This window comes from Triturus cristatus, chromosome 7, assembly GCF_964204655.1.
Source record: "Triturus cristatus chromosome 7, aTriCri1.1, whole genome shotgun sequence".
In the NCBI taxonomy this organism is placed as follows: Eukaryota; Metazoa; Chordata; class Amphibia; order Caudata; family Salamandridae; genus Triturus; species Triturus cristatus.
In genome coordinates, this window is record NC_140590.1 from 909,781,996 (window position 1) to 909,803,324 (window position 21,329).

Genomic DNA, 21,329 nt, shown 5'->3' on the forward strand with positions numbered 1-21,329 from the left:
ATGTTTATTGTTACCCAGATGTTATTCACCTTGGTGTTGAATAACAGATGTTTGTTGTTACCCAAATGTTAATCACGTTGGCACTTAATTACAGATGTGTATTGTTATCAATATGTTATTCACCTTGGCACTGAATTACAGACGTTTATTGTTACCCTGACGTTGTACATCCTGGCGCTGAATTACAGATGTTTATTTTTGCCCAAATGTTTTATTTTATCATCCTCAGAATGACGAAAGGCTGAGAGGATCATTTGAGTTGAACATTTTACTATGAAGTCATGCGCAGACTCCTGGGACGGATAAATTAATAAATGTAGTCACCAGCTGCAGATCAGTGAGCAAGTCACTAACTGCTGAGTATGTGGACATAATCTGCACACCTGAGGATTCGAATCACTGCTAGGTTAACTCAGCCTTTCAACTTTCGGAGGTGGAGAAAAAGCTAATTAAACCAAGCAATACTCAGCACTGCTTGGTGGTGCCATGCTCTGGTGACCCTGTTTCACTTTCTGTGTCATATGTATGAGCGGATAAATCCTGGCATGAGAAGAGTTTATGTCACAACCAGCTCAAGGCTTGACACGATAGGCAGTCACTCGGGCGAGAGAGAGGAGAGAGAGAAAGAGAGAGGGAGAGAGAAAAAGAGAATATGAATGATAGGTGGTCTAAGAAAGAGGTTGCAATTGGAATCAAGAGTTGGTTCTCCAGTCCAGGGCCTTAATTTTGATTTGACAGCCAATTGTATGGCAAGAAGTAGAAACCCCTGGCAAAATGGGCAAGTGAAAAATGCATGTCCCGGAATGCCAAGGTTGGAAGCTTAAAAGGAAGGTTGGACTGACAGCATTGCAAAAAATCAACCAGCAGTTGTGAGAGCACAACACAAAATATGGCATAGTCCACTCACGAACCGTAAGTCACACTTACCATGTCATACACGTTTAAAATCACCGGTTCATTGGCCATGTTGAGTCTCAGCAGCACCTAAATTCCACGTCAGTGCATAGAAGAAATGTTTCTTTCCGGTCCCAGGAGGAGGCGAGGACATGTACAGCCGCACGCCCCTCCCTTCCAGAGTAAAAACGGGGTTCAAGGCTGCAGCTCCCGTGCTTGCCTCCAGAGCAGCCATTACCCCCTACCCCGAGTCCAGCCTGTAAGCAATGTGGAAGGCACGAAGGGCCACTTGCCTAGAGACGAGAGAGCGCGGGAAGGACGCACACGGGATGGGGGCATGGAAGATAGACAGGTCATGTGTGAGTGGGCACAGGCTTCAATGCTGCATCTCCTCTGTGGTGCAGGGTTTACCTTTGGGCACCGCTTGAATCAGCAGCTCCTATTAACCAGCTTCAACCACTTCTGGCATGGAAAGGTGTTTGCAGTCTTGAAAATTTCTGCCTCTAAACTCCGTCCAGGCACGCCAGGCCCCATCTGTTCTTCCGAAGGTGAATGTTGGCATCAATGTTCACCCTTGCAGCCGTCTGTCCATGGCTGCCCTGGTGAGCAAGGGTTGTTAATGGCAGGAACTGATCGGACTGTTGTCCACTGGAAGTCCCTCACGATCCAGAAAATCATTGGGTTAAAATACAGAGCGATACTTAGGTTGCTGCTTGACGGCAGCCCGGACCTGCCGTGCTGCGCTGCAGCTCATCAGCAGAGCGGAGAGCGTGCTCATGTACGAGTGCGGATGGGCAGGGCCTTAAGGAAACAGGGGGGGAACAAAAAAGCCTCACTTCCAATAGAAATCAAGCCTTTAGCATAAAGTGTGACGCGCGCCAATGAAAGCAAAAGACACACAATTGATGGACGGAATGCAGAACAAATCAAAACATTCACCCTCAGTCAAGAGATCTGGGTTAAATCCATCATTATTTTGCTCACCATGCCACCCCAGTTTAGATCTGGCCATATGCAAATCAGTATTGACCCTGTGCCTCATGGAAACAGTCCAGCCCGAACTGCCAAGCCAGGTCCTCCCTGGACCAGAAACAAGCATCCCAGGACCGGTTTTGGGGTTTCACCTCTCTTCAGCCAGGATAGCTTGATTCCAGTGACACAGTGAGCACAGGACCCACGTCTGGGCGTACCTGGCACACTTAGGGCAAGAAAGCAAAAGACACACAATTGATGGACGGAATGCAGAACAAATCAAAACATTCACCCCCAGTCAAGAGATCTGGGTTAAATCTATCATTCTTTTGCTCACCATGCCACCCCAGTTTAGACCTGGCCATATGCAAATCAGTCTTCACCCTGTGCCTCATGGGAACAGTCCAGCCCGAACTGCCAAGCCAGGTCCTCCCTGGACTGGAAACAAGCATCCTAGGACCGGTTTCGGGGTTTCACCCCTTTTCAGCCAGGATAGCTTGATTCCAGTGGCACAGTGAGCCCAGGACCCACGTCTGGGCATACCTGGCGCACTTAGGGCGAGAAAGCAAAAGACACACAATTGACGCGCCAATGAAAAGCATGGGCGGAGCTTCCACCCCACTTCCGAAGTCGACTTGATGACAATAGGTCTTGCAGAGCGTGCAGCGCTTGTGCTGCGACGCTAGGTGAGACCCAATAACCCAGAAGGAGAAGAACTTTAAATACAGAATATTTATTTTAAAAAGAAATCTGTTAGATCTGGGGGTCTCTAGTTGGCAGAGGTAAGTACCTTAGACCAAATAGGGACCCTTGCTTCTAGTCAGGGTACAGGGACACACACGGTAGATAACCCCTGCTCACCCTCTAGGTAGCTTGGCTCGAGCAGACAGGCTTATCCCCAAGGCAATGTGTAAAGTATTTGCACTCTCTCCCCACAATGACCCCACCAGTACACCACAAAGGTAGACCACACAGGTATGTATATAAAAATATATCTTTATATGATGTAGCAGGAAGAAGTATGATCACTTCAGGGTATGTTGCACACAAACTTAATGGTTATACTAGGTTGCTAGGAAGTTTCTTTTACTCTACGGACAGTCTCAAGTCTCTTCTCGCTATCACAGGGGGTATTACAGCAGTGCTGTAATATTCAGGCAGTTCTTCTCACCGTGCGCGGTATGCGGCAGTTTCAGCGTGGGCAGATTCTTCCGTGACAGCCCCGGCCGGTCACATCCACCCTTCCGCCCGCTCTCGACAATCCAACGAGCAGCGGGAAGGCAGTGCGGCCCTTCTCCTCCTTGGCTCACAGGCTGGGGCACGCTGAAGGCACTCGCCGCTCCCTCGACGAAGACGGGTCACACCGTAGACTGGGGCACCACTCCACCGGCTTCTCGGGATGTCCGGATGTCGCTTGGCCAATCCCAGCGAGGGGGGCTCGACGCTCTCAACCAATGAGAGGGCAACGACTGCTCAGGATGTCTCGATGACGCTGGCCAATCCCAGCGCGGCGTTTAGTGAGGGGGCTCGGTCCTCTCCACCAATGAGAGGGCAGCGGGCTCGATCTTCGCCTTGGAAGCGCCGGCAAGGTACGGCGAGATTGCGTGGCGATGTGCGGCCCTCTAGCAGGGCAAAATCCTCACGGCAATAGGGATTGGAGGGTGTGGGCCACGGACAGGCCGCCCCCAGGTCTCAGTTGATAGCCTAAAGCAGGATTCACGAGGGGAGGCCACACAGTCCTCCGACCTTCGCAAACCGCCGTGTGTCGATGTACACACCGATCGGGATTTCAGCAGCGGCTGGCAAACTCACGCTCCCGGCCCTTACAGCACAATCGTGATAGCTGAAGTCAGTTTCTTGGGAACCTTTTAACCCTGGGTTCAAGAACAGGAGGCCAGCTCTTCTCAGGCCCTTGGAGATTCAGTTACAGACACAGCACACAGCAAAGTCTTGGTAGTTTCAAGTAGGCAGGGGCACAGCACACAGCAAGCCCTTCTTCTCTCCTTCAGTTGCACAGCAGAACAGGTCAGCCCTTGGAGCACACACCAAGGCAATCTTCCTTCAGTTCTTCAGCGGTCCTTCTTCTGGCAGAGGTTCCTCTTGATTGTAGAATCTAAAAATCTGTTGTCAGGGGTCTTGTACTTATACCCCTAAAAGTCTTTGAAGTCTTTGTGCAAGTGGGTCCTGAGCCCGGTCTGATCCAGTTCTGGGTGTTGCTGGAGCACTTTGTTTTCCTGGCTTCTGCTTTCTTTTCAGAGTGAGGGGCAGAGTCGTCAGCCGCCCAGCAGGAGGTGGAGCCAGCAGTGTGGCAGGCAGGCACAGCCCTATTCACTCCCAGGTGCTATCTCCTCCCTCCACTCTACTTGCAAATGACGCCATTCAGCAAAGGGCTTACTCAGCCAACCTCCTGGGGGATCCCCAGCCCCTGTCACTCTCAAGCCAGACAGTCAATCCACAAGCATGCCCAGGCACACAGAAGGGTCAGACAAGAGAACAGCTACTCTCTAAAAAGTACTATTCTCCAACTCAGGATTTAAAAACAACCTCTCCTAAAAGATGTGTTATTAAATGCTGAGCTCAGGGATATCAAACACTCATGTCTTATCTTGTTCCTATGAGAAGATAGGCGGATAGCCATTGGCACCAGCCTCCCCATGTTAGCCTATGGAGCAAGATAACCTTGCAGCAGTGAACACACAAAATGGCCGCTGTTCACTACCAGAGCATGATACCTGCACTAGTACATGCTCTACCTTTTACATACACTGCACCCTGCTCAGGGGGGTACCTTGGGCCTTCCATAGGGATGACTGATGTGTATAAAAAGGGAAGGGCTAGGCCCGGTCAGTGTGGACACTGGCCAGGAGGACATGGCAGTCCGGGGACTGGAGGCAGGCCTGCGGTGGCAGGCCTGAGACACCGTTTTAGGGCTACACAGGTGGGTGGCGCAATCAGCGCTGCAGACCCACTAGTAGCATCTGTCATCACCAGCCCTGGCACACACAGTGCACTTTACTAGGGACTTCATGGTGATACAGATATGCCAATCAGGTATATCCAATCAATATGATATTTTACACAGGGAGCACTTACACTCTGGCACTGATTAGCAGTGGCAGAGTGTCCAAAGCATCTAAACCAGCAAAAACGAAATCCAGCACAGCATCAAAAATCCAGGTAGCAGAGGCAAAAGACAGGGGAAAAACCCACGCCAAGGATGTCAGGTCTAACAAAATCCTATCCCAAAAAACTTGATTTTGCTGAAAAAAACAATTTAAAATAGTTTTGAAACAATGATACTCTTCAGAAATTTCTCTTCTTGAAAATAATGAGTTCATGTTTCACATTTTCAACATTCCCTTATGGAAGCACAGCAACCATCTTCAACACCTGAAAAATAGATTCTGCAATAATTATGTACTTTTTTCATTTCAATGAACATATGCATGGATGACAATGAATATACGTTGCTTTAAATTAGATACATGTAGTAATACTGTACAAAATATTATGATAAACTGTTCATTGGGTAACCACCACATTTCTGCTGATAAGAAATAGGAAATAAAAAAAAAATTCTACTTTTCTCGACGACAGAGGCTAATAGAAACACAAGGATCTCAGAATGAATTTCCTAGTCGTGATCTAGTCAGTAAATAAAGCCTTAATACGAAATATCAACCAATGTGTCACGAAAAATGTATATAAGCTATTCTCATTTCTCTTCATATACCATACAAAGCCCTTAATGCACATGGTTCTTCTCTTAGGTAGGATTATCTTTTGCCTCCTTAAGAGCTTTATACACTTTCAGATTTCATGTTTTCTAGCCACACTACTTGCTCATCTAACATTCATACTAAGTCAAATCTTTGCCAAACAGGATATAATTTCTTATTCTAAACTGTTGGACAGGGCTAAAATAGGCAGTAGCCCTCCAGGGAATTAAAGACACGGCTACAAAATAGTCCTAAGTAGAGTTTAATTAGTCACTCTTGTCCAATTTAGGGTTATCTCCTGTGTGTAGCTATTTCACAACTTACTAACCGTTTCCACAAACCCGCTTGTGCCGGCAAAGAGGTTTCAGTTTAAATCTGTTATAACAACGTTGTCTAAATTAAATTTTGTGTTATTGGCAGAAGCTGGTGCGAAACAATTCCAAGCACATATTGTCATTCCAACACTGCTCTGGCGTAGGCAATAATAGTACCTGGACCCAGTGGCGTAGCGTGGGGGGGTCCACAGGGGCAGTTTCCCCAGATGCAAAATTTTTAGGGGCAGAAAATTGGGATGCAAATTTCACTGCCCAATACTTTTGGTTTGCCCTGGGCAATGGCTACCCACGGTGCACCGCTGCCTGGACCGCCATCATGAAGAGCTCTGGTGGCGCGTGGAAGCTAAGGGTTCTCCTTCCCCTGTTCTGCTTTCAGTGTACAGCATGCGAAGGTGCGCCCATGCCTCTCTGTACTTCACTGAATAATGTTTACTTACTTCTAGCTATGTTTGTGCTACATACATCCCAGTACTTAAAGTCAGGCTACTCTGCATGAGACTGTTATATTGCATTCAAGTGGGCCAATGGGATAATGTCAAGCAAGTCTAAATATGGAATTATCGCTGTATGTATGTATATAATTTTAAAAAGCACTGCATTGTTACCTTGTGATCACTTTTGAGTACTGAACAAAACTATTAAATTGAAAACAATGAAGCAGAACTCTAGGGAATTTGCAGGCAACTGTGTAGGTTACTCAGTATCTAGCTTGATGTAATATGTTTCATTACAGCATTCTTCAGCTACCCAAAAGGAAACTGTGCTAAATTGATTGGCAGTTTGAATTATTCTGTCTTTAAGAACCTTCTGAAGTGCTGGTGGTTTGATTCACCCAAGAGGATAGGGCTCCGAGTGCCCCAGAGTTTTAGACCTGGCATGCCCAGGCCCTCCCACCATGTTTTTGTCTTTGGATCTGGTTAGAGTGGGGAGGTTGAGGTCTCTCCTGGGGTTTAAAGAGGCACTGATTTTTAGTGAGTTCTTTTTTTCACTGGGTCTTGTGGGCAGCTTAAAAGAGTTTGATCTTAACCTTTAATTCCACAGGCAACAAATGGGCTGATTTTAGCAGCAGTTTCACCTGGTCTCACTTCTTACATCCTTGAGTTGATCGCCCAGTAGTTCATCTGTGTTGTTATGTGGGCAGCCCATAGTATATGTTATTGCATAGGCTCATGCAGATGTCATTTTCAAGTAATCATGTCAGCCTTGCTATATGCTAAGTTTGAAGGGGAATGGAAATGTTCTGCAGGAGGGATAACTGGAAGTTGCCACCATTGACCTCTGCTTTGATCTACAATGAAAATTAAGGGTTAGCATCTTAGTCTTAGCCCTAGATTTTTACCTCCCTTGATGGTGTTTAAGGGCACTCCAAGGCAGATCAGCCAATCAAAGGGGCAGGACATAGGGTCTATTCACCTACCATTAGGATTTCGGTTTTTGGACCATTGAAATAAAGGAAACGTTTCCATTGGGTAATATGTTTAAGACTGTTGCTCATTTATGATTGGCTGTTGTTTCCCTGCTGAATGAGAGTTTGGGTGTTCTATGCGTACACTTAGAAAATGACTGGTGGTCATTTTCTGAGAGAGAGTGAGAGCGAAAGAGAGAGAGAGAGTGTGTATGTGTGTGTATATATATATATATATATATATATATATATAAAATCAAATATTTGCACATTGCACTTTTGTAATTTATATAACTATTGTGGGATTTATCCAGCATATTTTTGAGCCATTTGATTTCAATTGTATATATTGTTAAAACAAATTCAGAAGAATGACCCATCAATTAGTATTTCTTCTACTTTCACTGTAGCACGTGAAGCAATGAATGGTATTTGAAAAAGTGCTATATATACTGTGGGAGACGAGAGTCTCGTTATGTGATCAAGCCCACTTGCTGGGCGAAACGCGTCATGCCGCCATGCCGAAGCGTCTGCTGATTTAAATAAAGCAAAGAAATCACGCACCAACTTGGAGTCTGTGTCCCTACCTTCGTTCCAGATTTGGGAAGCATAACAGTGGGAACTCTGGTGTTTCTTTGATATATATTACCTACTGGCGGTCGCCAGTAGGTAGTTATAGTTAGGACCACGTTTCCATAGGAAATCCGCAACATTCTATTTTGAATAACTTTGGCGCCGGTCGACGAATCCTCGCGAATTTTTCAAAATAGGTGGGGCGCTACGCTCCGCTCCTTCCCTGAAAGTCTTGGGGGGATTCGTTAAGCGGGGGCTGAGATAAAAGGGGGGTCCCAAAACGCGTTTTTCCCATGCATTTTTCCATAGGACCTTTAGACAGGGCTACAGCCCGAACGGCTGAACACAATTACTAGAAATTTGGCAGAGAGGTAGTCCTCAGGTCAAGGAAGTGCCTTTTGTAGGTTTGGTGTAAATCTGTTCAGTAGATTCTGAGAAAATAGCCTTTAAATCAATATATATATCTGAGCCAGCTTACGGTGCGCTTACGGTACGCTTACCGTACGCGTACGGTGGCGTGCGCGAGCGCAATTCTGATTGGCTCTTAGATCTTAGTAAACATTCGAATCGGCCGAAACCAGGAAGCGGCGGCCGCCATTTTCTCTCTCGCACTGAGAGTGATGTTTAAAATATTAAGCCCAAAAACATGTAAAGGGGCTGTTTAGACAGCTCCCACACACATAGCAATGTTGAGGGAGTCCCCAAAGATCCCCCAAGGCCAAAAACGGAATTTTAATTTTTTCGCTAATTTCGCCGATTACGCTTACCGTACGCGTACGGTAAAAAATTATAAAATAAAAAAAAATTATCCACACTCTCCCCACCCCGTGTGCAATTGGTGCCCGAAGGGCACCAATTGTGCATGGCTTATTAAAGATGAGTTAAACTAAAATATTAAAACAAAAAATAATTTAGAAAAAAATCATCCACACTCTCTCCACCCCGTGTGCAAATGGTGCCCGAAGGGCACCATTTGTGCATGGCTTATAACAGATACGAAAAATTAAAATATTACCTTTCAAAACGAAGTGCATCATATGTCCTCCATGTGCGCACGGTGCGCGAAGCGCATCGTGCGTACATGGCCCATCTAGCGTAACGTGGGCACGCGGTGCGCGTAGCGCACCGCGTGCCCACCGTGCGTGCACGGCACTAACTGCGTAAAGTGGGCGCGCGGTGCGCGAAGCCCACCGCGTGCTCACTGTGCGCGCACGGTGCGCGAAGCGCACCGTGCGTGCATGGAACGAACTGCGTTAAGTGGGGGCGCACGCCACGAATGGCGTAAAGTAACTTAGCATTTAAAAAACCGTACAAATTCACTGAAAAAACCATAGGTTTCACACACGTTATAGTTAGGAATTAGCATTTAAAAAACCTTGCAAATTCACTGAAAAAACCATAGGTTTCACACATGTTATAGTTAGCGGAAATTTTACTGATAAAAAACCAATGAAATTCCCCCGTTATAGTTAGTGCAGGCAACTATAACTCACGCGACCGCAATCCTCTGCTGATGCTAATACTGTATTTAGACACTTATTTGCCCATGTCTTCTTCCATACATTTTTAGCTATACATATATTACAAATATTTTTTTTTCATAAAGACACATATGTTATCAGAAGAAGATTGCGGTCGCGTGAGTTATAGTTGCCTGCACTAACTATAACGGGGGAATTTCATTGGTTTTTTATCAGTAAAATTTCCGCTAACTATAACATGTGTGAAACCTATGGTTTTTTCAGTGAATTTGCAAGGTTTTTTAAATGCTAATTCCTAACTATAACGTGTGTGAAACCTATGGTTTTTTCAGTGAATTTGTACGGTTTTTTAAATGCTAAGTTACTTTACGCCATTCGTGGCGTGCGCCCCTACTTAACGCAGTTCGTTCCGTGCGCGCACGGTGCGCTTCGCGCACCGTGCGCGCACAGTGAGCACGCGGTGCGCTTCGCGCACCGCGCGCCCACTTTACGCAGTTAGTGCCGTGCCCACGTTACGCTAGATGGGCCATGTACGCACGATGCGCTTCGCGCACCGTGCGCACATGGAGGACATATGATGCACTTCGTTTTGAAAGGTAATATTGTAATTTTTCGTATATTTTATAAGCCATGCACAAATGGTGCCCTTCGGGCACCATTTGCACACGGGGTGGAGAGAGTGTGGATAATTTTTTTGTTTAATATTTTTTTTTAAATATTTTAGTTTATCTCATATGTAATAAGCCATGCACAATTGGTGCCCTTCGGGCACCAAATGGACACGGGGTGGAGAGAGTGTGGATAATTTTTTTTTTTTTAATTTTTTACCGTACGCGTACGGTAAGCGTAATCGGTGAAATTACCGAAAAAATAAAAATTCCGTTTTTGGCCTTGGGGGATCTTTGGGGACTCCCTCAACATGGCTATGTGTGTGGGAGCTGTCTAAACAGCCCCTTTACATGTTTTTGGGCTTTATATTTTAAAAATCACTCTCAGTGCGAGAGAGAAAATGGCGGCCGCCGCTTCCTGGTTTCGGCCGATTCGAATGTTTACTTAGATCTAAGAGCCGAATCAGAATCGCGCTCGCGCACGCCACCGTACGCGTACGGTAAGCGTACCGTAAGCGCACCGTAAGCTGGCTCAGATATATATATTGATTTAAAGGCTATTTTCTCAGAATCTACTGAACAGATTTACACCAAACCTACAAAAGGCACTTCCTTGACCTGAGGACTACCTCTCTGCCAAATTTCTAGTAATTCTGTTCAGCCATTCGGGCTGTAGCCCTGTCTAAAGGTCCTATGGAAAAATGCATGGGAAAAACGCGTTTTGGGACCCCCCTTTTATCTCAGCCCCCGCTTGACGAATCCCCCCGAGACTTTCAGGGTAGGAGCGGAGCGTAGCGCCCCACCTATTTTGAAAAATTCGCGAGGATTCGTCGACCGGCTCCAAAGTTATTCAAAATAGAATGTTGCGGATTTCCTATGGAAACGTGGTCCTAACTATAACTACCTACTGGCGACCGCCAGTAGGTAATATATATATATATATATATATATATTTATTCCACATTGTGGGGACCAGCTCAGTCTTCATAGCACGGGCTTACCTTGTCAGAATCAGACAAACACTATCTTTGTGTGGACTGAGTGTTTTGAGGACCCATCCCGGTATTTTGTTTAGGTACTTCCGAGTGAGTGTATCAAAAAAGTAAAACCACAGTTAGATTTGCCTCTGTCAGTTTCATAACCTACTCAACTATGAAAGCGCACGTGGCGTTAGGATAGTAATTATACATTTCATTACGGTTAACAGACGTTCCTCATAATAATAGGTATGTTATGGGGTGGGGTGTAAAAACATTTTACATCCACAAAACTGTGGTGCGTAACAACTGTCTGATCAGGGGTTTATTTATCAGTGGTGAAGCAGGTGCAGGGGCACTGGGGTCCAATGGTCTGGTGCGGCCCTAGAGTTGCTGTTTTTTGCCCTCTGGCGGAGGGCAGGTAGCCCATTGGCCTTGCTCGGATTAGGGCCCCTGGCACGCTCGCTACGTCACTGCTCGTGAAACGACTCTGTAGAATTGCGCATGGGCATCGGACCCTTTATAATAATATAGTGTATCGATGTACCAAGCCTGCTTTTGCCTGAATAATAATGCAGAAGGGTGTAGGATTCCTGACTGTGAAACACGGCACTCTTGCCTAGGCTAGAAACAGAGCTTCGCGCGCCACATTGGAAGCAAAGGATGGCAATGCACGTTCTGATGTAACCTCTCTTGTAGGCAATTAGATAAACACAATATATTGCTGATCCCTCGAGGCACCTGTCAATCTGCGCCGCGAGATCCGCACCTCCACATCAAGGCAAGACAAAAAGAGGGGGAGGGTTCATTGAAGAATGCCAAGGAAGAGAAAAGTGTGCGGCGAAGCGCTTCTCCTCGCAGTGTAGCTTGACTTGCACTTGGCAGTGCTGAGGTATCACTGACGACGGCTCTTTGAACGTGCGCGCGTCCCCAAGGGTCGGCGAGCATAGAATCACTTGTCCTTGGGTAGAAAAAAGAAGAATGCGTGCTTTCCTTTCACCAATTAGCCAACCTGTGCAATGTGCTTTACATTCGCGCTGCGCTGACACTTGCATAATGGCGCGCTCCAGAAGAGTTTAACTGTACACTATAGCGCCCACAGATTTTCTTGTGTATATTGTGGCACAATCAGGGACATAATGGGAGGGGTGTTGCATTGTGCTTGTAAACATAGCTGGTGCATGACAGTAATTTCCCACCGTAAACTTGAGTGGCGTGGCTGGGTATTATTTGACAGTGCAGCGTGCGTGGCTTCTTGGCGCTTGCGTACAATGACAATTGGGTTCAAGCAGCATGATACTGGAGATTACATTTTAAGTAGCAGCGGCTTCCGGATCTCTAGAACGTATTCACGTGCTATGTTTGACAAGCCGTGTCCATTGTTTTTTGCCGTTTGCGAAGTGCCCTCTCCCCGGTTAACAGAAAGCTAGCAGTGTCCTGGGCACAGCATTCCCGTCCCTTGACAAGCATTGGTCATTTATAGACGCTCGTGCTTAAAATCATGATCAAGATGTGTTATGGCAGCGCTGGCACTAGCCAGTGGCTGAACTGAATGGCAACCCGCAGTAGAGCAGCGCAGGTATGTTAAAAAAGCGCATATAAAAGATCTGGGGCGATCCTGGCGCGAGGAGGGGTCCAGCACCCAACCTACGGACTGCGGCTGCCTCTGGTCGGCATTGAGACAGGGTAGGAGCAAGTGCGTGCTCCACCATTGGTGCGCCAGAGAGGCGGCCAGAAGGGCAGGAGCTGAGCGCGGACGGACTTTTATTCCAAGAATCCCCTGCCTGGCGCTCGCCGTCCCTTTATATGCGCTGCCTCTCCCTCTGTCACCCTCGCCCCCTCCCCTCGCGCTCGCTGCCTGCCTCCCTCCTTCCCTTTGATGCACATACGTTGTCACATTCCATTGACGCGCCCCTCTCCTGCGCTCCGGCTCTGCCGCCACCGCCTGCGCGCAGCTCCAGCCACAGCTCGCAGCCTCTCCGGCGAGTGGGAGAGCAGTGCCGAGCTCGCCTCTGTCGGGCGCAGGGTGCCCGGCGCTCCGCTCCTGCACACCAGCACCACAGGAGGTGATGTCACGCCGCTCCCCGGCTCCTGGCCGCTGGAGGGACCTATAAGGGAAAAGCCAGACAGAACCACTTTCCATCAGCATTTTGTTACGAGGACCCAGGGACTTGGTTGTGTAGTCTGATGCTGGAGGTGGCGGCGAGGCTGGAGGGCAGTCATGCTGCACCCCGCTAACAAGGGCAGGAAGCCTCCTTCCGAGGCAGGTAAGAACACTTTGCTCCCGGAGTCTGTGTATGCACGAGGCGCCTGGATAGCGGCATATAGAATGTTGTTGGCGCACCATTCGTCACCAGTGTGATGTGCAAATAGCACCGGGCTGTAAATGATAGGAATGCCTGTAATTATGTTGATGAGCCTAAACGTGTAAGGGGGTAGGTTGTAACAGGAAGGATAATGCTGCTGGTGTTTGTTTGAGGAGGCTCTGCGAGGTGGCTCCGAGGCGCTATTTGGGACGGAGTGTGCGCTATTTATGGGGAGGTGGAACTCGGAGGCTAATGTGTTTTTAATCTGCAGCGCTGATCAGGAAGGGATTTCACACCACTACGTGAGTCTGAAACCCTCCGCGGAGCACCTGGAGCTGCAGTTTGTCAACAGCCGCACACCGTGAGATTTTTGTTAATGGGAATCTGCCTCGAGCTATTCAAAATCCATTTGACAGCTGGAATAATACATTAACTTATCTCAGTATTCTCAGAAGCGAGCCTCTCCCCCGCGCGTGTGTGCACGTTGAGGGCAGTGGTGAGCAGGCAGCGCGCCGAGGTACGGCCGAAGTCACAATCCGTGCCAGTCTTAGATTGCCACCCCAGCGGCCGGTGTGCCGAAGGGGTGCTGCTTGTTAGAGCAGGTGGCACAAGACAAACTGTCTCGGTGCCCACCTGCTGGTCAGTCACCCGACTGTGTAGTGGCACACGGTATATGACACAGGCGGCTCTTGTCAAAAGGACGCATCTTCTGGTAGCAGCCACACGGCATCCCACCTAACGGCACGGCGTAATTCTCATTTCAACCAGGCACACCTGTCCCAGGTACTTCGAGAGCAGGTGGTTGAAACGCGACACACGTCAAAAATGGACACACGAGACTGTGTCCGCGAGGCATGTGTGATCTGATCCTAACCAGTGAACGCCTTCGTTAGGAGACTCGGACATGCTGGTGCGTGTTGCTGCACCGGTGACCCTTGACAACAGAGAGGTAAACGGGAGGTCGCAAGGTGCGTCACGAAGCAGGACAGTCGTGCCCGATACCTGCCCGGACACCCGCGCAGGCATAGCAAAGCGTGCATGAAGGTATGTGCACTGTCAGGTCCCGGTGCACGTCAACGTCTTTACTAGGCAAATCTGACTTCTACCCCTGTTCCTTTCCTTGCGCCCTGACACCCAGCAGAGCGTCCCCCTTTCCGGGCGAGGCACCCACCATTTCGAAGCAGAAGTGTTTTTGTGCAAGGCGACGCACGTATCCATTCAAACTCACCCCCTAAAGTGAGCAACCCCAACATTGCCACTTTGCGGATGTGGGGTGCGCTCTCTGTGGCTTGCAGAAGATAAAAGTTTGTGCTGCTAGACTTATGACACGTTGCTTTCGAGGAGGACGTCTGGGAGGATTGCCGCTGTGAGCGAGCTGATTTATACTGCGGCTTCTAAGCGCCATCTAACAGTGCGGCACAGGTGCGACGGAGCACTCATTAGATATGAAAGTGTACGTGCCGACTGCCTGCGCTATTAGAAAGCAGGCAGCGCCAGCTGCCATTGTAAAGTGTGGATGGGTGGATGGATGCCTGGATACCGTGGCCATGAAAAATAAATGGGGCCTGATAACATAAGGTATTTAAAGCAACTGTACTAATAAGCATACACCTATTACTACGGTGCAAATGTCTAATTATTCCCACATTTCAGCAAAATTGACGAGAAATAGACCATTTGCTGCATCACAGGTTACATATATCAATTCCTGTACACAGGCAACGTCTCTCCTTGGAGTCACAATGACTCTTGGTCATGATTTTACCTTACTGCACAAGCTAAAACCTTTGCATCCTGTTTTGGTTAAGTGCGCATAGTTAAATAAGTATATAAGAAAAAGATTGCCACAGCCGCAATCACACATACAGATGTGTGGGGTAAAATAAGCTGTTTATTGCCGGCTTTAGGGGAAAGGAGGAGCGCCATGGCCCCCTGGAGGCTTTGCTTCTGGTGTGGTGATTCGTGGGTCCCAGCCCACAGCAGCGGGGTTAATAAACAGCATGTTATGCATGCCTATCTATTACGTCACTGTAATGACCCCACTGACTGTTGTTGGGGGCAGTAAACTAATGTAAGGGCTCAACGGCCCCCTGTCCCACAGCACCTGCTGCACCAATGGTAACTACGCCCCGGCTCAGTGGGGCCACATTCTGTCGGTAGGACTCATACTGTGAGAAGTAGGTGTCTACGGGGGTACTTACGGCGCACGTACCTGCCCGTTTACGGGTTTAGTACTGAGATAATTGTTTCCTTCGTACGCGTTTATTTCTGATCTAAAATGGATGCATGTGGTCTCCGCTCGCCCCCAGTATACATGTAATCAGGCTCTGGAGCCGCGTTTTCTCCAGAGTCCACGCACATCACATATCTGCATGAAATACGCAGTAAATACCGATGTAATATCTCGAATTCGCGCTAGCATGAGTTTGAGGTATGGCGTCAATGGCATTTCTAGCAGAAAGAGCGAACCCTTAGCTCTGTAGAGCGGGTGCCTTAGATTTGACCAAGTACAGCCTGAATATCAAACACCCCCCTCTCACTTTTCTTCGATATTTGGATCCAGGTCAGAATCCTGAAAAACGGACTCTTCGGTTTCTGACGGGAGGATCGTTACTCGTTGTAGGCAATCTCGGCGCAACCGAGCAGTTTAGAATAGATGTCTAGGCGCGCGACCACTGCTCTTTTCTTTGAAATGATGATATGTCGGAGGTCAAAGACTTCGCCCCAGGCAGCAGTTTGCAGACACGTCTCCGTTTTCTAATTCGAAGGAAGCGATCGCAGTCCATCCACTACTTACTACTTGTTAAGGCTGAAAATAAACGCACCTGTCCTAGTCAGCCGTTTAATAGGAGTGCTGTCATTTTACATATTGCCAGTAGATGGCAGGGGAGAGCAATGTAAAAGCCACTGCTTACTACAAACTTCAGGTAAAAAAAAAAAATTGAAAAGAACCTAGCAGGCACTTCATTTTTTGTGTTTTTACAAATTGTTCACTGGAATTGAAGAAATGCAGTTGTTTGTTCTTTTTTTCATCAAGACGCAGAATATTTTATGTTGTGAAGATACATTGATCGCGACGTGTTTCGCACCAAACTAATTTCGCAGGAAGGACTGAGAAATTATAATTTCTTGAATTGGTGGAGTGTAGAAACACACCCAGTGATAATTGAAAGTAAATGAGGCATTTTTTATAATTACAGCCGCGTGAAGGTGTGCGCCATCTGTCACCTGTCACACGTGCCGTGCCTATATATATGACGATCTGTCCGGTCAAGGGGCTCGTGTCTTATTAGTATTAATAGCATCGCTTTCCACGTGTAAATTGATTTTCTGTGATCCCCGTGGCCACCATGCTGCTAAGGGTGGACGTCCACCCTGCCACAGAGACTGGGCACCTTCGCTGCTTAGAACGGGCTCCGGCAGTGAGAGCCCTGTGGCAAATAGTGCAATGCAACACGAGCAGTGACTAAGCCACAATTTTTAATATGATTTCTGAGATTAATTTATATGGTGGTTATAATATCACTTCCAGCTCTCTGGTAGGGAAACCCGATAAGATCAGAATGTTCCCTGCGAATGGAGCTGTAAAAGAGAAGGGGGAGGGGGGACGGGGACTGGTGGGGGCGGGGCGCGAAAACACAATAAACGCGCTCCGAAATGAAAACTGGGAACCGGGGCTCTTTGCTCTGAAACTGCTGTGTTAGTAATCACTTTGATGAAATGACAAATCTTTCCCACAGGAGCCGCGAATTCTAATAAACATGCACTAACTGATGCAATTTCAGGCAAGCACTGACCTCTATCTGTGGGAATATTTATTTTTGTGCGAGAGCAGTTGCAAGGTAGGCGGTGCTATCCGGAGCCGCGGATACGGCACACGCACACAGAGGCACGCCGCTCCCGCACCCTCACCTTACAGTCGTGTAAGCATGCAGTTATGCACAGGCGCAATAGATGTACAATAATACCATGCCGTTTAAAATTACTGGGACCCAATAAAGTCATGTTATGTGAAAGAAGAGTAGTTCTAACCCTACGTTCCCCATTTATTACGAGTGCACCGGTCGTATCCCAGGTCTTGGCACCCTGAACATACACGAGGAATAAGTGTTTATTGACTCACACATTGCGTTTCAGTGGCTTTGCAGATACAATTAACCCTACGAACACTCACATTAAAAACGGCAAAGGAATGAAATACCACTCTGGAGAAGAGCGTTAAATGTGTGTCCTAATGTAACGTAACTGGTGCTATGTAAAGCGCTCTGATACCTGATTGGATTCGGGTCAAGTTGGCGCTAAATAAAACTCTGCAAAAAAAAAAAGAGCATTATAAATCCAGAGGAAGACAGTGGAGGGGTCTCGGTTGTGCGTAGATGCCTTTCTGCACCTCCAGCACCCCCTCTAGGATAGCGCCTCACGGGATAACCGACCAGAGGCCAAGGGGAGGGAGCCCAAGCTTTACAGTGCTGCCCATCTCCACAGAACAGTGTGGGACTCCGGGTTGTTATTAAGGTCACACCTCCACAGATTCAAATCCTGAGGAAGGCTGATCGGGGTGGAACTGGGGAGGGGCGGCAAATCCCTTTATCAAAAAACTTTTACATTTCTACTATAAACTGAAGTTCTATCATTGTTTTAGCTGTAATATGTTGATTGCTTTTACTGTAATGATTTTAAATAATTGTACAGTTAATAAAAAAATATACAGACAAAGATGGATTAGGGGGCACCGTGCCAGGCACATTGATGGCCTAGTCGCCTCCCAGCCCTTGAGCTGCGTGATCCAGGGCTCAACTCTTTTTTTTTTTTTTTTTTTTTTTAAACACTCACAAGGCCTAGTCAATGTGAGTTTTTGTCACTGTGTGGGTTTAACCCCTTGTGACATGGTTCTGGTTATGACCACTATACATAAAAACAGCCTGATATGAACCATATATGCAGGTTTGTAGGGAGTCACTTGCCTTTCATTACAAAAGTTGACAGAGGTGGGGCAGGCTGACCCACTCACCCCCATTGAGCCGTGGTTCCCTCACACACATTGAACATTGGAAATTGTCTGGTTCCCTAGAATTCAAAACTCGACCTACTGCAGTATGCACTAAAATGATGTATTCTTTTCTATGCTATTCAATCACCAGAAGTGCCTATGCACATGAGGTGTTGAGTTGAAATTGTTGGAAAAGCCTGTGAAATGTGACAAACGTTTCATTTCAAGTTCCATGTTTGTTCATCTTGCATGAAATTAAACTATCTCCTGTTCAGCCTTTCTGTGCTACTGTATGTAAAGAGCATCAGAAATATTACAGTGCTCAAACTGGTCGGTGAGGAATTTGAGGTCAGTGCATGAGAAGGCATGCATACATTGAAATAAACATGGACGTCTATTGACCTTTTGCACCCTTTGAAGTCGTGTGATCTCTCATGATTGACTCAATGTGCCACACTGGGCCCCTCAGCAGCCTCTTGCTCGCTGCCAGAGTGTTAAAGGGCGGACAATTGAGTGAAAATTACAAGAGGTTCACTTTCTCTTCCTGCTCCTGCCTTTGTGATCCCTGAGAGCAAGGGTAGCAAGAGTAGGCTAAGGCGCACTAAAGGAAAAGGCAGTGGTACCCAGTGCTAATTGAGATTCACAGATTAAAATGGGTCCCATTGATCAACAAAGAAACATAGAGCGGATGTAATCCTATAGGTCTTATATAAGGTTCTTCATGAGATCAGCACCTGTTACCAAATGACCTGTCAATTTTATAGCCTTGCAGATGGGCTACTGATTATCTGGGAACTTTTAAGCGTTGCCAGTTATCATCATCAAATGCAGGTGGTAGGCATATATGTTTAGGATTCTGGAGTCCCATCCATCTTTATGGGTGAAAATTAAAACTTTTAGCTAAAATCGCTGACTGGTAAGGAATGACTAGGTCTTCATCACGTCGTAATTTCAGAATTCAGAATACGAGGAGAGGCAATGTGTATTGCCCGCTGCAACATTTCAGGTCTTTAATATGTATTATGCTCAAATAACAAGAACCTTTGCTCATCCAGAGGTGGCCTGGTGATGAGCCAAAACTTAAGCCCAAGAGTCAAGAATGTTTTGTCAAATTAAGCAAAAAGTAATGTCTGATATCCTCGTGCGTGAACATAGATAGGGTTACAGGTGGGTATGAGGGACGATAGGAAAGTGTACAATTATTGAGCCGTGTCTGGTCGAGGAGTGCCCACTCTCCCCAGGCAATTAAGGCCTAATGGGCAGGTGAAAATCAGAGAGAAGACAAAGTAGTGTCTTCTTCTGTCTCAAACATGTTTATCACAAAATGCCCCAATACCTGATTGGGCCCAGTGCGTCAGTACACAGGCATAGTCAAAGGAGGCTGATCCAAAGAGAACCAGCCACTAATGCCACCCCCGCCTGCCACCTGGTGCAGCCCACCTCAGTTCCCTCTCACATTTTGCCCACATCATATTGATGAAACGGAAGCACACTCGTTGCAACAAAGGAATGGGCACTGCACAGTTTTCACAAAGGAAGGGGCACTCCAAAGAGGCACAGTTCACAATATAAAGTGGAAACCAAGCCTAGCAGGACAGCCAGATTGTTTCTCGAATGGGTTCAATTTCTGTGCGGACCGAGCCCAGCAGAGCGTCCATCTTGTTAAAGTTTGGAAGATGGGTGGGAACGTTTTTCTTGGCAATTTACCCGGAGAGAGCAAATGAAGTAAGCGGAAGTTGTCATGTGCCGTGGGCACAGGAAGGGCATCTTTCAGAGCATTGTTAACAGAGGATTTTTGGTTCAACTCGAGCCACACCTGAGAAGAGAGGAATTGCTCAAAGGTTCAATGCAAATAAAGGGTTATATGTGGTCTGCGTTACCCTCCTACTATGATGCCGGAACGCTAGTTTCAGAAAAAGCTGAACGTGGGACATATTATTTGTAAGACTATGGTGGATCATCTGTTTTGTGTATTTTGGAATATAGTTTTTCAAAGGACGCTTCAATTGCTGTTTTATTTCATTTTAATCAAAAAGAATCATAAATCCACAATGAGGCCTCCGGTTTTATTCTTCAAGGATCTTGGTTTTTTACCTATGTAGTGCTAGAGCCCGAGACAGTCACTCCTTGTGGTAGAACAGCCTCTCCACCTTAAAACAGCCCTCTTTAGAAGTCTGGAGAGGGGCAGACCAGTCTGAAGCTTGAGCACTGAAACGATGATGCAAGAGCTTGAAACTTACTCTATGTTTGTGGGCACGCAAAGCCCTTCGCAGGCACTGAAGAGCAATGGCGATGAATTACTTGAAATCACTGCGCCGGATGATGGCAATGACTCGAGGGGCACGCGGGATTATCTATGCATTTCTAAAAGCCTTAGGTGTGCATTGCAAAGGAGACCTACTTGGAGTGTACAGACATGCGATATGTGATTAATGCACTTTATAATAATTATACAGATCTATCTATCTATCTGTCTATCTGTCTATCTGTCTATCTGTCTATCTGTCTATCTGTTTATCTATCTATCTATCTATCTATCTATCTATCTATCTATCTATCTATCTATCTATCTATCTATCTATCTATCTATCTATCTATCTATCTATCTATCTATCTATCTATCTATCTATCTATCTATCTATCTACCTACCTACTTATCTATCTTTCTACATACCCTTATACGTATAGGTGTTTGGCTTAACGTGCAAATCGAAATTCTTCAAAGTCCACGGGATGGGCTCTTGCTTGTGACTGGGCCACTGCTCACTGTCATTATTCAGCTTTATTACAGCTCCGTTCATTGCATTCTGCACCTCGCCATTGGAGTATTTATTAATTTCCATATTTTTCGATCACAATATCAGTGGCTTAGGTTTTTGAGGAGGCCGATCAGCGTGCTGGCCTCTACACTGTGGGGGGTGGTAGTACTGGCAGAAGTCTCACCATTTTCATAAATATTGATTTTTTGTGTGTGCAACGAAAGGCAGAAATATTAACTCATTGTGTACATCAGTTTTTCAGCCTGAATATACTATAGCTTGGTCTAGTTTGCATGTGCACTCTAGTCTT

At 46.8% G+C, this 21,329-nt stretch overlaps 1 protein-coding gene across 6 annotated transcripts in view; it reads left to right on the forward strand.

Moving 5' to 3' along the window:
• The window catches only part of TENM2 (teneurin transmembrane protein 2), a 2,740,530-nt gene that overhangs the window by 1,474,035 nt on the left and 1,245,166 nt on the right, over positions 1-21,329 (forward strand). The window contains exon 1 of one of the 6 annotated variants that reach the window (XM_085617842.1): positions 13,036-13,231. The exons of the other annotated variants lie outside the window; for them this stretch is intronic. Coding sequence (XP_085473968.1) covers positions 13,186-13,231 — 46 coding nt within the window. The 5' untranslated portion in view covers positions 13,036-13,185. Of the gene's footprint in view, positions 1-13,035; positions 13,232-21,329 lie in introns of those variants that run through there. 6 annotated transcript variants of the gene reach the window in all.